This window comes from Dermacentor andersoni, chromosome 11 (assembly GCF_023375885.2).
Source record: "Dermacentor andersoni chromosome 11, qqDerAnde1_hic_scaffold, whole genome shotgun sequence".
Taxonomy (NCBI): Eukaryota; Metazoa; Arthropoda; class Arachnida; order Ixodida; family Ixodidae; genus Dermacentor; species Dermacentor andersoni.
In genome coordinates, this window is record NC_092824.1 from 110,417,235 (window position 1) to 110,433,059 (window position 15,825).

At 47.3% G+C, this 15,825-nt stretch overlaps 1 protein-coding gene across 1 annotated transcript; it reads right to left on the minus strand.

Moving 5' to 3' along the window:
- Nucleotides 1-326: 326 nt before the first annotated feature.
- Nucleotides 327-8,767, minus strand: LOC126539461 (isocitrate dehydrogenase [NAD] subunit gamma, mitochondrial-like). The gene is made up of 3 exons (XM_050186311.3): nucleotides 7,776-8,767; nucleotides 1,303-1,586; nucleotides 327-788 (listed from the first exon to the last, which is right to left on the minus strand). The coding sequence occupies exons 1-3, from the start codon at nucleotides 8,257-8,259 to the stop codon at nucleotides 369-371; spliced, it is 1,188 nt and encodes a 395-aa protein (XP_050042268.1). The 5' UTR covers nucleotides 8,260-8,767; the 3' UTR covers nucleotides 327-368.
- Nucleotides 8,768-15,825: the final 7,058 nt, after the last annotated feature.

A 15,825-nucleotide genomic window follows, 5' to 3' on the forward strand; every position in this document is an offset into this window, starting at 1 on the left:
GAGAGGCCTTCGTCCTGCAGAGGACTTCAAAACAGACTGATGATGATATTGACGAATATTCGTTTCGAAGACCGAATAGAACACGACAATATTCAATTCGTCATTCTAAAGTTTCGAATATTCGCAAACCCCTAGTTTTCTCTCTCTCTCTCTCTCATTTTTTTTTTTTTTTTTTTGTCTATAGGGCAGGAAGGCAACGCAGTACAGTTACGGTTGTTGGTCATCGCCTGCGTCCCGTCTCGTTGTCGTCTCTGCCCTCATCTGCTCGTGCTGTGCGCACTTGCAATGTCACAACGGTCGCTCGCACTGACACACACGCACTCACGTCTCGGAACAAATCGAAGTCTTTTTTAATTCTACATCCGGGGTCAGGCGTGCGAGCGCCGCGCCTCCTCCAAGTGCGGCCTGTTGTCCAGCGGCACGGTCGTGTGGCGCGAAACTTCGCGCAGCACGTTGTCCACCACGTCCCTCGTGGTCGCAATGCCTCCGAGGTCCTGGGTGTGAATGCGGTCCTCGTTGAGCGTCTTCTCGACGGCGTCCTTGATCAGGTAGGCGTGGTCACGCAGTCCGAGGTGCTTCAGCATATCCACCGCGGCGAAGAAGCTGGCGGCGGGGTTGGCCAGGTTCTTGCCCACCAGGTAACTGCCGGTGTTCCTGGTGGCCGTCTCGAAGACCGCGTACTCGCGGCCGTAGTTCCGGCCGGACGTGATGCCGGGTCCGCCGGTGAGGCCGCACGCCATGTTGACCAGGATGTTGCCGTACAGGTTGGGCACGAGCATGACGTCGAACTGCGAAGTATCGGGGCAGCACAAACATGTACGGCCAGTGTTCGCTACAGGCATAGCATCGAGAAAAAAAACAAGCTCGCATCTTACGAGCGATGGAACCGACCGGCGGCGCACCACCGTCGTGGTGCTTCCTTCCTCCCTGGCGATCGCCATGGAAAGCGGTCTTGTTTAGTGACTCTGTAGCTTTGTGACCGCGACCTATTTTCCCTTATCCGCTTTCCCGAAACAGGCTGTATTAAGGCGTACCTATAGGTATATACGAATACACATCTAATAAAGTCGGCAGAGCGCTCATTTGAACCGTTATTTTCTTCTTTTTTGCACAACGTTCTAATAACCTCTGCCAGTTCTAATAACCTTTACCAAGCTCAACATAACTATCGGTCATACCATGCCGAATGTGCCAGTCCTCGTATCGTTGCGTTCACTTATAAACCGAAACCGGGCAGTCACAGCCATTGCTTCGTTAGCGTATATGCAGTGCAGAGGACGCCTGTGTGGTAAACACACATACCTGGGAGGGTCGCCGGACCAGCTGCATGCAGCAGTTGTCGATGATCATGTCCTCGACGGCGACGTCCGGGTACTCGCTCGCCACGTCCAGGCAGGTCCGCAGGAAGAGGCCGTCCGAGAGCTTCATGATGTTCGCCTTGTGCACCACGGTGACCTTCTTGCGCTTGTGCATGCGCGCGTAGTTGAAGGCGTAGCGGGCGATCTCGGTCGACTTCTGGCGCGTGATGATCTTGAGGCTCTCGACGACGCCGGGCGCGCTGGCGTGCTCCAGGCGGCTGTACTCGCCTGCGGGGGGGAGCGCGAGGCGGGCACGATTAGAACGTGCGGGCTGGATCGGCGACAGTGCGCGATCATTTTGAAAGCGCGCTCACTCGGAAGCACAAAGACGAGTGAGAGGTACAGATAACATCAGTTGCACACGGTATACGGGACAAAGCGCGACTAGCAGATGTTTCCATGCGTTGTTCATAATTATACATCCGTGAGAAGTATGGAAAGAGACAGACGCCAGCGATGGCGCAAGCACACGCTTTATTTATTTATTTATTTATTCATTTATTTATTTGTACATACTGGGAACCACTACTGCATGCGGTCTGAGCAGGAGGGGCAGTCAATCGTGATGACATAAGTGCAACCGACAACACCCTCCCTCCCCCCACCCAAAAGAAAGAAACATAAGTGCACAATGTAAATGTCACACACATAGGATACGGTAAATTACCAGCCGCAAAAAATGACACTCCAGTTCACGCAAAAAATCTCTAGAACCAGGGACACTTGCACGTAATTTGTTCCACTCCGAGACAGCTTTACGAAAGAAGCTATTCTTAAACGCGTTAGTCCTAGCGAAAATCGGCGTCAGTGCCCTATCACGAGTACGTCGAGTTTTCCTTGTAGATCGAGGCTTTACTTGGTGTGATAAGTTTAGTAGTTCCGGAAAGACAGTTGTGTAAAAACGCAAGGCGGCTCTAACTTTTCTGTGGGACTCCAGAGTAGGAATACAGTGCTGCCGCATTGACAAAGTGGGCAAGTCATGTCTTCGCGACATATTGAAAATAAATCGCACTGCGCTCCTCTGAACATGCTCGGGCTGTGCAATGTCGCCTTTTTTGTGCGGGTCCCATACAATCGCGGCGTATTCAAGCTTTGCTCTAACACAAGCGTTATATGCGAAAACTGCAACATGAGATGGTGCATTGTTAAGTTTTCTCCAGAGAAACCATATCTTTTTTTAGAGCTGATGAACATATTCGAGAAATGTGTGTAGACCAAGAAAGTTTGCTGTCTAACGTGTGCCAAGGTACTTACTTGTAAGTGCCTGCCTCTAAAATATCACGGTTTTTATTAACGCGTAAATGTAATGGTTTTCTGAATTTATCGTATAGTGAAGACATGACAGTATCTATTTCTTTCAATCATTTTTTACCACATTACATAGTATGAGAGAACGTGGAAAAATAGGCAGATTGTTAGTCGGGATTTGTCCCGCATACTTGCGTTTTCCTGTCCCCGTTCTTCACGTTGAACTTTCGAGTCAGCGCATTCGCTAAATTATCTGCGTGAGAGATTATTACAGCGCTTGAGCGAGAAAGGAACTGAACAAAACAAAGAAATCGCACTAACATAAAGACCCGCCGAAGCGATGATAGTTGGCGGCCGGATTGTCTCCACGAAGGCATTTGTCCCGTTGTTCGCCGACTATTGACTAGAACGGAACATTACAGTGCGTTTTTAGGGGCACAATATTTTCCACGGCGATAGCTGTTAGGCATTCAACCAGAATGCCACTAGGCGCGGTGGGTAAATAAATAAATAAATCTTTCGTGAAGTATATACCGACAGCGGGCAACATGGCACGCGACTTCAGAACGTCGCCTCGCTTGAACGCGCCAGCACTTGCGTTCGAGGGCAGCGCGAAAATCGTACACACACACGAGAAAGCTGAAGTGTTTACGGTGATGTATGCGAGGTCGGCAGAGCACTGCGAAAATAACTGCCCCGGAGATGGCCGCGATTGACAGCTTGTTAAAAATTACAGTTCAGAGCACCAATATGCCACTCTGTGCGGTTAGAAAACGTCGCGAGGCATCTAAAAATCATGGAATGTAATAGGACAGGGCAAGTAAATGGGAAACCACGAGTTCACGCTTTCCCGATACACTGAAAACAGTTATGATTTGTTTTCTTTTTGGCAAGCTTAAGCCGCGTATTTTTTTAAGAACCTCATTGCAGCACGTGCGCTATATATAAGCAAAGAAACCTGGCGCAAAGTGAATCGAGACAAATTTCGCATATTTATATTGCACAATGACGTCATATTTGCCTGAGGAGCGATGTGATATAGCTTTAAACTTTTCGCTCTTGTCAGGTGACAATAGAAAAAAAAGTCAGCTGTAAGGGTCTTCAGCCCCGAGCGTGACGTCACGGCTCCAAGATTCCACGCTTCGCGCCACTGAAGGGGCACTGGCCTTTGCCTTCATGCTACGCATGTCACTGACACCTTCCGAAAGCGTAATGACGTTTGCGGAACAAGACCGTGACGTCCTGGCGCCGTTAAGAGAAACTAATAGAAATTGCGCCGTACAAGCGTCACACGATAATTTCCGGGCGTCGGCGGATTCTCCTATACTTGTGTTTCGTAGTCGCATCATTAGAGTTTTCGCTTGACGTCACAGACGCAGTTTCTCACCGTGATAGCGCCCTAATGTGGCGGCCACGACGACGTCAGGGCACCATATTATCACTCGCGTACATTGTATTGTTTTTTTCGACGGTGACCGCTTTTCACCTGATTATCAGTTATCCGATTTGTCACTAGGCGCCAAACACGCCTATCGTACTGTCACGTTTCGTGTTTACGCAGCTTCTCGGCGTGCACCCCAAGATGGCGGCCACGTTGACGTCGATGCAAACCATATATATTGCACGTGGAGTATATCCCATATTCTTGCAGTGCTTTGACAATATGTTGATCACTATCGGAATGATGTAACAATTCCATTCGAATCCAACTCATTAAATCGCTTTGTCACTGACTCCCACCTTCGCCAACCCTCATTATCATCGCACTTCCGGAGCAGCGGAGAGGCTCTATGCAATAACTTATCTCAAAGTATTGCACAGCGAATGGCAGGGTGTGACCGATAAGCTATACCAAGCGCATAAAGGTAAAAAGAAAAGCACATACATACGGTTACGCGAAGAAATGTATAGAGATGTAAATCATTTTACTATGCATGGAAGATGGTCCTGCGCTCTAATCCAAGGTAAAGTAACGTCACGGAGTACACCGAAAATATCTATAGACCCCCAAAATTTCCTCCTGCCCCTCCGAACACATCCGAAATACACCTGAATCCATATCCCTGAGTTGGATACGAGATACGAGTTATCGCTTGTAAAAACGATGCGGGACATTCAATTGCATTTAAACAAACCTGTATAGAAACACTACATAATTTTGATCACTTTTTTAAGACTAGCGGTGTAGCCATACCGTGTATATGCGTCACTAAAACGGACGCTGCATTTGTTACTTCACCCACGTTATGCACAGTTCTTGTGAAAAATTGCAAAGCCACTGCACTTTTGTCCTTCCGTCGGCCGCCAAATACTCGAGGTCTGCATAAAAACCCTCGTTGCTCCAAGGTTACGGACGTTGACACAAATGACGCTCCTCGCTGTCCCGAAATTCGGTAGTGCCAAGTTAACCGGCGACGCACACGTCTTCGTCACTCGAGAAGTGGCTGTCTCGAGGACAATACGCGCAGGGCGCATTGTCTCGCGGAGCAAAGAACGCGACGTCTGACCCTATGCAGCTGTCAATTAAGTTCAGGGTATACGTGTGCCTCCGTCTGCGTAACCAGAGAACGCAGGCCTGGCTGGGTAAGCCGTTGGCTGTCAGAAACAATGCCTGTGCTTACGCGACTGCTCAAGCATGGCCGCCGAAACACAACAGATGCATGAAAGGCATCCCTTTCTCCAACTTCCAGCGGTGCGCACGCCCGGTCTAAAATATGACAAGTCAGTTTTGCGGAAGCTTCCTTTCCGATAAACCCGTACGAGATACTCCATTGTATACCTTGGTGCTACAGAGTCCGGTGCACGGACGAAAATTTGCCCTAAAGCTGTGCGCTGGGCCCGACGCTGTGACATGTCACAGGAAAATACGGAACGCTTCAGGTTTTGAAAACATGTGGCCTTTAGGCAAATTTAATGTCCTCTCTCTCAGGAGGAAGCAATTAATCTGCTTAAAGCAGAAGTACTATAGAAGAGGCCCAAGGAACGGTTCGAGGAAGGTCAGAAATGGAATAGATCGTAGTAGTGGTACAGTACAAGTGACTGCGTGAGTATACGACGTAATGTCGATGCCTGATAGCCCATCCGAAACACGTGCACCCAAAAGATCGGTACTCCCAACTAGCGAATTTACGACAAACTTTGCTGGCGTGAGTATTGTTCAGTTAAAGGGACAGACAACCGCTCAGAACATCAATCGAGATAACCCTGCTGATGGAATGATTCCCTATTGCACTGGCTAAAACGAGTCATGTTTTTCTCATTAAACGTAAACAGTTCAAATTCTTGCCGTGTATATATATATATATATATATATATATATATATATATATATATATATATATATATATATATATATATATATATTATTCCAGCCACGCCAAAGCCACGATCAGATAATGAGGCACAGGGTAGCCCCTACTACGATACCGCGGCGGTTAGCTGTTGCCGTAGATAATCGTTCGAAACGCTGGACAGCGAAGTACACATAGCGGAGACCCAGTTGAATGATCTACAGCCCGACGATATGGGCTGATAAGTAGTTTATACTCTCGCAGCATCAGCACATAGTTAGACACCTTTCTACACTATACGTCGCACCGCATCCTTGCCGTAGCGAAATGCAGTGACGTAAGGCTGCACAGGCAGACAAAACGTTAAGTTATAATGCCTGCAGTGAGGGTGACAAAATCGCCAGCACACACCCTGCTTCGACGAAGTAATGTGCGGCCATCCACATCGTGGCCGACCATTCCACATAAAAAAAATAGTTGTGATTCTATTGATTTCCATCTTGAGAAAAAGTTACTGGGATATTTAATTTCCACTCACACTTTGGAAGGGATCATACAGATATCGCGATTCTACATAACGCGACCACGCTGGAAGTGTCCGGTTGCATCGACCTTTTCATATGTGTGTCAAGAAAACATATCCCGGCTAAAGATAAGCGCGAGGATTACTCGAAAGGGTCAGACCCAGGCAATGACCGAAGTATTATTCTCTGCATTACGTATCACCGCTTAACATATCTGAGCTGCTCTAGTGCACAGTGTATTGGCGCGAAATGTTTGCGTTCATGAAACAGTCTGACGCAACAAAATTCGACCTGTAAATGTACACTCGCGCCCTTGAAATGTTTAGGCATTCGGAAACTGCGATAAAACGCGGGATGATTTGATGCTTAACAGCGAAGCGCGTGTCCTTCACTTGAGCGCATCTCACTTGAAAATCGCAGCTTGTAAGTCGGGAGTTATTCGCGGTTTCATAATTCTGAAAACTTTTGTTGCAGCTATATGGCCTTCTTTTACTTTAGCACATATAAGGTTTTGAGCTGGCCTCGAGTAAAACCCATACACGTGTCTCGGAACAAACAACGCAGCAGCCGTTAAAGGCCAAATTTAGAAACGCGCGCCATTGTTCAGACGTCAATCTTAGTTGAAGTGACTGAAGTTGGCTTCAAAATCATCCAGTTGCGTCGGTGGCTGTCATTTCGTTGACGATCTTTGTTTTATCGGTGACAGGGCGTTCTGCACAATCATACGGAAAGAACTAACCTGTATTACAGGTGATGGACCAGAACGATACGCAAGAAAATGTTCTAATAGCTGTCAACCTGATGAAATCGTGTTATAAACCTTGGCTTGTAAGTTGTATCAGAGTACACTACAGTTCCACAAGTCACTGCTACAATTTCTTACATGACGGCATGCAGCCTTAATTTCATTCTATTTGCTGTAATACGTCGCATGACATTTTTTTTTCTTTCTTATGTATACATACATATATACGTGCATGACGCGGCGCAGCATTTCCATGGATGAACGTAATATATAAAGCAACATACGTTTATAGATTACTGACAACGTAGTGGCCGGCATTGGCAGCATTGAGACCTTTTTTTCTTCTTCTGTTCTTTTTTTTTTGCGATTTCACGGCTGAACACGATGTCGAAGGTTCGGTTCTTGGATTTCACTGTGATGGCTGCTAAAAACCCGCGAGCTCACGGCCGAAATTGTACAGCATGCCTCCACTTCGTCGCATTGCTATAGCTCCCCTTTCATAACAGCTCGGAGGTAGCAGTAAGGTACGAATAATTTAAAACAATTAAACGAATAAGCCACAGAACCCGTAAGAATATATATTAAAAAAAAAAGCACCGCACGGACGCACCTTCGGTGTTCTGCCGAATGACCACAATGTCAATGTCCGTATGCCTGGTGCGGATTCCCGGGTGGTTGCGACAGTGCACAACGTTCACGTCCAGCTGCAGTCCGTTCCGGAGCGCCAGGTTGCGCGGCTCCACGTTCAGCGGGTTCTCCGTCTCCACGTTGCCCTTGAGGGCAACGCCGTTGCGTCGTATGGAGAGAAGCGCGCTCTCCAGGGACTCCGGCGTGTCGTCGACCTCGACGCGCTCGAAGTCGACCGGGACGCTGGCCCGCGTGAAGACGCTCTCCACGTGCGACATCATCTCGGGCCCGATCCCGTGACCCGGTAGCATGGTGACCAGGTACCGGCCGCCGTACATGGACTTGAGACCCCGCCTGGCGCCGGTCTTGGAGGTAGGGTCCAAGGACCTCGCGTTGGACCCAGCTTGGACACCCAACAGCAGACGACGGCACACATGAGAGGGCGGGAGCAGACGGCAACCGGACATGTTTGATGCGGTACGCAGACGACCCAGAAGAGAAAGCAGAGGCGAATCTCTGCTCGGAACTGAACCGACAGAACGACCTACAACTACGCCGCTCTGCGGCGCATCTGCGTATCTTTTCTTTTACAGCGTAGCTGAGAGGAGGAGCGAGCGGACGACGCTGTTGGCAGCGTTTTGCGAGACTACGCGGCAAGCGTACGCAGCAGCTTTTCTTTTACGGGCGAATGGAGGAGGAACGGTGGCGAGAGCTGGCTGCTGCTGCCAACTTGTGAAGTTGGCAGCAGCGGGCAACGAGTGAAACGACCGGCCTGACGAACTTGCGCGTTGTGATAGCAACCTTTCCTTCTCTCACTTGCTTCCCATCATATTTTTTATTGTTTCGCTTTGGTCCGTTCGTTCCGGGCGGGTTCGCTGTTCGTGTTTCTCCGTACACATGACTCACGTCGAAGCGGCGCCCGATCCGCCGCCTCCCTGCTCCAGACGTCTGCCGCCTACTGCTGCCCCGTGAGGGGAAAGCGGTCTCGGACGCAAGTGCTCGGCGCACTAAATATGCATATGGCTCCCTAGATAAACAGGTGCGAGAAATGCGAAGCCGCAAAGCGCAAGCCGGTCTCGTTTCTCCGTTGCATGTCACCTCCGTGACGTATAGTCCGTGGACCTATTAGTGCTAACTATCGCGCGCAGCTGCTCTGGCCGCGTAGATTTCGACGCAGGAAGTCCTAGGGTTGACAACGAAAGTGAGTGAAGAATTGGGGGGCGGGAGAGGCGTTTTGCGTATAGAATAACGTTTGATAAACGCCAGGCCTCTTCGTTCTTTCCGCTCCATCTGCAATGTGATAAATGGTTCTTTAAAGTGCATCTAAATCTAAGTACACGGGTGTTTTCGCATTTCGACCCCATCGAAATGCTGCCACCGTGGCCGGGATTCGATCCCGCGACCTCGTGCTCAGCAGCTCAACACCATAGCCACTAAGCAACCATGGCGGCTTATCTGATAACGAGGCACGCCGTAGTAGGGCACTCTGGATGAATTTTCACCCCATAAAGTTATTTAACGAGCACTTAAAATACACGAGCAGTTTTCTGATTTTTTCCCGCCCCCATCTGAATGCGGCCCATGATGCGGCCGCAGCGGGCAGGATCGAACCCGCAACCTCGAGCTCGGCGGTGCAACACCGTATATAGCCACTAAGCTACCGGGGTAGGTTTATCGTGTGGAGCATATCGCGCATTTCCGTCTGTTTAGGCGGAATGTCAGAAGAGGACGACGTTACTTAGTCCGCAAATCACAATGCCCAGGTCGCTAATTAAATAGATTAACTTAACCGTATAATTATTCACTTTAACCACGTATGCATGCTCCGATTGAGAAATTGAAGTCGAACAGCAGCAGTGAAGTCGTGTTGCGCTTAGCAGAAATCCCAATACTTTTTTCTTTTTTTGCCACTTTCGGTATATATATCCGTCCTCAAATACTAAGAAAAGAAAATAGATTAGCGTTCTAGGAATAATATCGTCTTTATCTGCTTGACGCGCAGTTTTTGGAAACTGAACTGAAACGCACATGCATGTAGAACACTTGAAAAGTGGTGCTATAGGCTTAAGATTTCTGCTAAAGAAAACATGACTTTACTACCGTACGGCCTCCATTTCGCAATTGCAACGTGCGTACTAAAAATGGATGACGAATGATTAGTTACTCCTTTTAATTAGCTACCTGGGCATAGTGATCTGACGCGCACGTGACGTCCGCCTCTTCCACAAGTGCAACTGGAAAAGCGGAACAACGCAATCTGTCACAGGCGATTTCTTCAATCCGATAAAAAAGAACAGGTGGTATACAGAGAACAGGTGCGCAAGACAGCAAGGCGAAGAGCAAAAACTTGTAAACATCCTCATCCATCAACGTTGACATCGAATACAGCGAATGAATTTAGTTATTCGAATCTTGCAATTTATATATTGCGCCGGTCTCGGATATGATTTCTTTGTGAAAGCTGTGCCGGCAGACTTGCTGAAAGATCGGCAGCAGCACGCAAAGAGGAGTGAATGGCCTGCAACGCAGGAATTAACGTATCCGACGGCCTCTGATTCGCTGACGCAACAATCAATTAAGAGGGCAGCGTTAAACGCCGCAAGTACAGTCGGGAACAATATATGAGGGAACATCGAACTCTTATTATTTTCACGCAACGATTAAACCTGATGTGTGAATTTTAATCTGGCATCTTAATGCGTAACAAATAGCTTTCCTGTAGAACATTTAGTCTCGTTGAACACTTTTATGCGAAACATGTGATTTAGGCCACTAAAGAGCATATTGAAGGCAATCTGTGTCGATTCAACCGTAGAAGCACGAACCAACTTGGGAGGAGAAGTGGTTGGCAGAACAGAGGGAAGACCATACATGGATCATAGCAACGTTTCAGCGGCTATCTGCAGGATTCGCGCCAATGCAAAAGGCCAAGATTACACATGTACGACCTGCAGTATTGAAATTATCTAAAACAGGGTTCTGAAATAATGCTTTATCATAGTAAACTGAATTACTGTTTTTCCTTAGTGTCATTTTAACCATACGGCCGTCTGGTTGTCTACTTTGCAAGCGGAAGCTTTTCATGGCACTTGGTGAAGCCATTATATAGCGCAAATAAAACGAACACAAAGACCACAAGGCCCGTCACCATGGCCGCTAGCTACCTCACACCTGATTTATTAGTCACCTAGAAGACCAAAAGAAATAAGCGTACAATAAAATGCGCATGCGCATAGGGATCACCACGGCAAAGAAAACTAACATTAAAAATACGTCTCGCTTCCAAATAGACGCAAAGATGTATTGCTGACGCAATCCGCGCCTCTTTTCCTGATTTGAAAAGGCTTCCAAAAGTTCGCGTCCAGTAGTTTTACTTTACTCCCAGAATACCGAAGTTCATACTTGCTTGCAAGTCATGAAATGCGCAGGCAGATGCTCACTGCCTTTATTCCTAACTGAAAGTTCGTGCTCCCGTGGTGTCCGGTCTTGTAATATTAATGTTCATTTTATTTGCGATGTAATGGCTTCATCGGATATCAACAAAATAGTCCAAGAACAAGCTATATTTTCGAGGCATTTTGCAGCCCCAGGCAAAGTCAAGTTATTGATCCTCTCCACTGTGGAACTAAATTTAAGGTGTGTCACATTAAAAATTTTTGAAGGTTACTTTTAATGAACCGACTTAATTCTGGGGTTTTAAGTGCCATATAAGCACGATTTGATTGTGAGGCACGCTGTAGTGGGGGACTCCGAATTAATTTTGACCACCAAGCCGACTCCCCAGAGAACAGGGACACGCTCTCCACCTACAACGAGATTACTAAACACTACTATCTCAGCCGTAGAACCTACTTTGTTCCTCATCCGCGGCTCAATAGAGCTCAAGCATCAACGCTCCGTCTACTACAAACGAATACGTATCCCAATCCGTCGCTCTTACATAAAATCTGTCCGGATACTTACACCAATGCTACCTGCCGCGATTGTGGAGAAATAGCCACGTTAGACCACATGTTCTGGCGGTGTGCCCGGTCACGCTCTATCATCAATAACAGCTCGGCCAGATGGCAGGCGGTTCTCCGCAGCCCTCTTATGGCTGACCAACTCTGGGCTGTCCAGCAGGCCCACGATGCGGCCGAGAGGCTCGGACGTGGGAGCGGCCCGCTTCGTGAAGACTCACGATATGCAGGACTTCAATAAAGTTTTGCCACACCATACCATACCAAGCTTAGGATCTTTCACGTACCCCCAACGCACGGTACACGGACTTTTTTGCATTTCACAATCCCATCGAAATGCGGCGATTTGAACTTGCGACCTCGTGCTTAGCATGCGCAACACCACAGCCGCTAAGCCACCGCGGCGGTTAATTGTTACTTTGTCAAACGTTAGTAACTGTAATGGCAAAAGTTAGCTAGGGCATGGATTTTCGGGTATTGTTTCACGATCATAGTCAACAATAAAAAGAAAAAAATGAATAAACAAGAAAGATGGAATCCAATTTGTCTCAAACGGAATCCAGTATTGTAGATGGCCCGTTGGTTAAACGTACTGGCGAGCCCGGGTGGGGGGCGACGAGGTGCCTTGTTATAATCGAGGGTCGAGTGACCGAAAGAAAAGTACCAGAATTAGAACTACAGAAAGTTGAACTGGTTGGTAAGGATTCGTTGTGAAAGAAGGTAAGGCGTGCGGACACGGACACAAGAGAAGAGAAAACCAGACAGTAGAAATGGCGCTTGTATTGCCTGGTTCTCTTCTGTTGTGTCCGTGTCTGCGCGCCTTGACGTGAATCCTTGGCAGTGGTTGGCACATGCTTAGCTTCGAATCTAAAGTTTCGGGGTCACGAACAGGTATAACAATACGATAGAAGAGAATTGGTGGAGCGACCGCCCTGAAATCCGTGAAACCCATGAAGAAGGCACTGTTGGGCGAATCACAATTTTTTGCTTCGTGAAACTTCCTCTGCTTTGCGGATCATTTCCTTTACCCATGGCCTCGGAGATCAGCGGCACTCTCGAAGGCCGCGTGATTGGCCACAGCTTTATTGTCTAGTGTATAGTCCTTCCGGCCTACACAGTGACCCATTAAATTAGAAGGGTTAGGCATTAATTAACGGAGCACAAATTCACAACAACTGACACGTAAGCCATACGTGTCCCACAAACTTTTGTGCAGCTGACTGTACACAAAACGTGCCCTTTATTTTCCACTGCATCCTCGTCGAGTCCGTTATCGTGTGTACCGAGTCGGCGGTTCACACAGGCCGAACAGGGACCACACCTGCTGTACAGACAGCGTTTTATCTGGCAAGTGTAGACCGGGCGCGCGCCGCCGCTATCATCACGAGGAAGACGCACAATCCCGAACGCTTATCGACGGCGGGCAGCGGGTAAATGTGGGTCACGTTTCCAACGCAAAACCGGCGTCACCGCAGACAAGGTCGCACCGCGCTCGCCGTAAATTGTGCCGCTTCGCTTGCGCACCGCCGCGCCCTCCCACTTGCGACACTACCGGCTTTGACAAAGAATGGGGCGGCCGAACAAATAACGAGAAACCTATAGGACCGGGCTGAAGTAACGATCATTCCATTCCAATTCCTCTTCGCGTTTTTTGTCGGTTGTCCGCGCGGCGCTGCGCATATACACGTTACCACTATAGGATCGGCCGGCAGCGGTGGACGGTATAAGATAATAATAATAATATTTGGGGTTTTACGTGCCAAAACCACTTTCTGATTATGAGGCACGCCGTAGTGGAGGACTCCGGAAATTTTGACCACCTGGGGTTCTTTAACGTGCACCTAAATCTAAGCACACGGGTGTTTTCGCATTTCGCCCCCATCGAAATGCGGCCGCCGTGGCCGGGATTCGATCCCGCGACCTCGTGCTCAGCAGCCCAACACCATAGCCACTGAGCAACCACGGCGGGTGACGGTATAAGAGAGGAATAGAATAGAGCGAAGGGAATCCTCACAATAAAGCCGCCAAATGGAGGGTGTCCCAACTATCATGCACCTAGATTTTTTTTTAAATGCGCAGATGCCACGTAGCTGGACAGAACCAATAAGGTGACGTTGTTTGCCGTCGCTTGGAGATACTCAGATTATTATTATAATTTTTTTTTTGCATTCCGCCTAATTACATAATTATTCTTGATTAATTAACCAACTTCTGAAAGATCATAATTGCGTGAAAAGTACCAATGACGAAACTGTAGAGCAGCACGAAAAATGTGTTCTACATAAAAGTGTTTTTCCGGGCGTGAAAGATGCCCGCGAATACATACAAAATTGCCGCGCGACTGGCCGCTCGAGCAATGGCTCGAGGCACTTCGCGTGTATTTGCGGGTTTCTTCACGCTCGGAAAAACACTTTTATGTAGAACACATTTAGCAACAGAAAGCTGTATCGGGAGTTTTTTGTGTTGCTCTACGATTTTCTCATTGAAACTTTCCATCAAATTATATTTGAGAAGTTAATTAAGACTAATTATATAATTATGTGGAATGAAAAAACAAAAACAGATAAGTTGAGTTATCTCCAAGCGACGGCAAACGCTGCCTTGGTTCTGTCCAGCTACGTGATTTTTGCGCATTTTTAAATCTTGGTGTACGATAGTTGGGATACCCTGTAATACAGAACTAGAAGAGGAAACGCATTCAAAGTACTGTTATTTTCGTATTTTCTATTAGGTAATTACAACAGGGTATGTAAAACAAATAAATCACAGACTGGAATCAAATGAAGTTTTGTAACAAGATTTGCGCAACTTATGTGACATTTCACTGTCTACTCAATAAAGAAATTACAAAATCAATCAACCAACCTTTTTTTTTTTTTGCTTTGCTTTGAATACAAATGCTGGCGCGGCCACATAAAGCTGCTACCACGAGCAGCTTGGTGAGGCAGCCGTCTCTCAAATGGGCAAAAACGGGCAGGCATGGAATACATACGTAAACGAACGTTTGCGCAGATAGAATAATGAAATACGGGAGGAATTAAATTTTCGGGTTCTTATCACTACACCGTCTAATCGTGAAACCTCATGACGAGCAACGTAAGTTTCATTCTACGCATTGAAGAGGTTTACTTCCCTGGAAGGAGGAACAATAACAAGATATTTGCTTATGCCGTGAAACAATATCGTCAAAGCCACAACCAGGTGGTGTGCGCGCCGACTGCTGAAACGGTCTCTCGCTAGGGTTGCATTGATCCTTGCCAATGAACTTGAGTGTTATCGAAACAACTTAAGCACAGTATTGGCGAGGACTGAAGGAACTTTTTTTCTCGCGCCGTATGCCCCTCACGATAAATTTAGCACATGAAAACTAACAGTGAGAGCTCCTCACATTGTCCCTATGTATTTTATACCGAAAAAAAAAAAAACGAACCCCCAATGACAAGTATATAATCTGAAACTGCACTATTAAGTACGTCTGCACTTCTGTAGCTGCCGCACTTAAGGCTGGCTTCTCCACAATAACAGGGTCCCTGGGGAGAAGCCAACTTCTTCAAGTACGCTTGTTTCTCTGCTATCACGATTGGCTGCCACTGCACTTTAAATGTGCGCACGAATACGTGCATGACTGTGTTAGAATGTTACCTTGACAACAGTAAGCTCGATTACAGTGAGTGACAGTCAAAGCCACATCAGCGAAGAGAACGAAAAACGGTTGGAAAAATCCCGGACGGCGCGGAGTGATGACCGGATCAACATATTGTGGGACGTCGGGACGAATATTTACAGCCAAGTATCGTGCTAGTACGGCTACAGTACGACCATTTATACCTATAATGGAGCCGAAAATATCTAACAATCATGCAGATGATCTAGGTGGCTGAAATTAAGGGCTGTGCTGAGGTGGTTTTGTGCAGTGAAATTTCAAGATAGAGCTTTGGAATTCTTCTTCTTATTATTATTATTATTATTATTATTATTCAAATAGATAATACATAAGACAGAAGAGTCAGAGATAAAACAATTCCGCCTGCCTCTAAGGGCAGTGTGTGTGAAAACTGCAGACATCACGGGAAA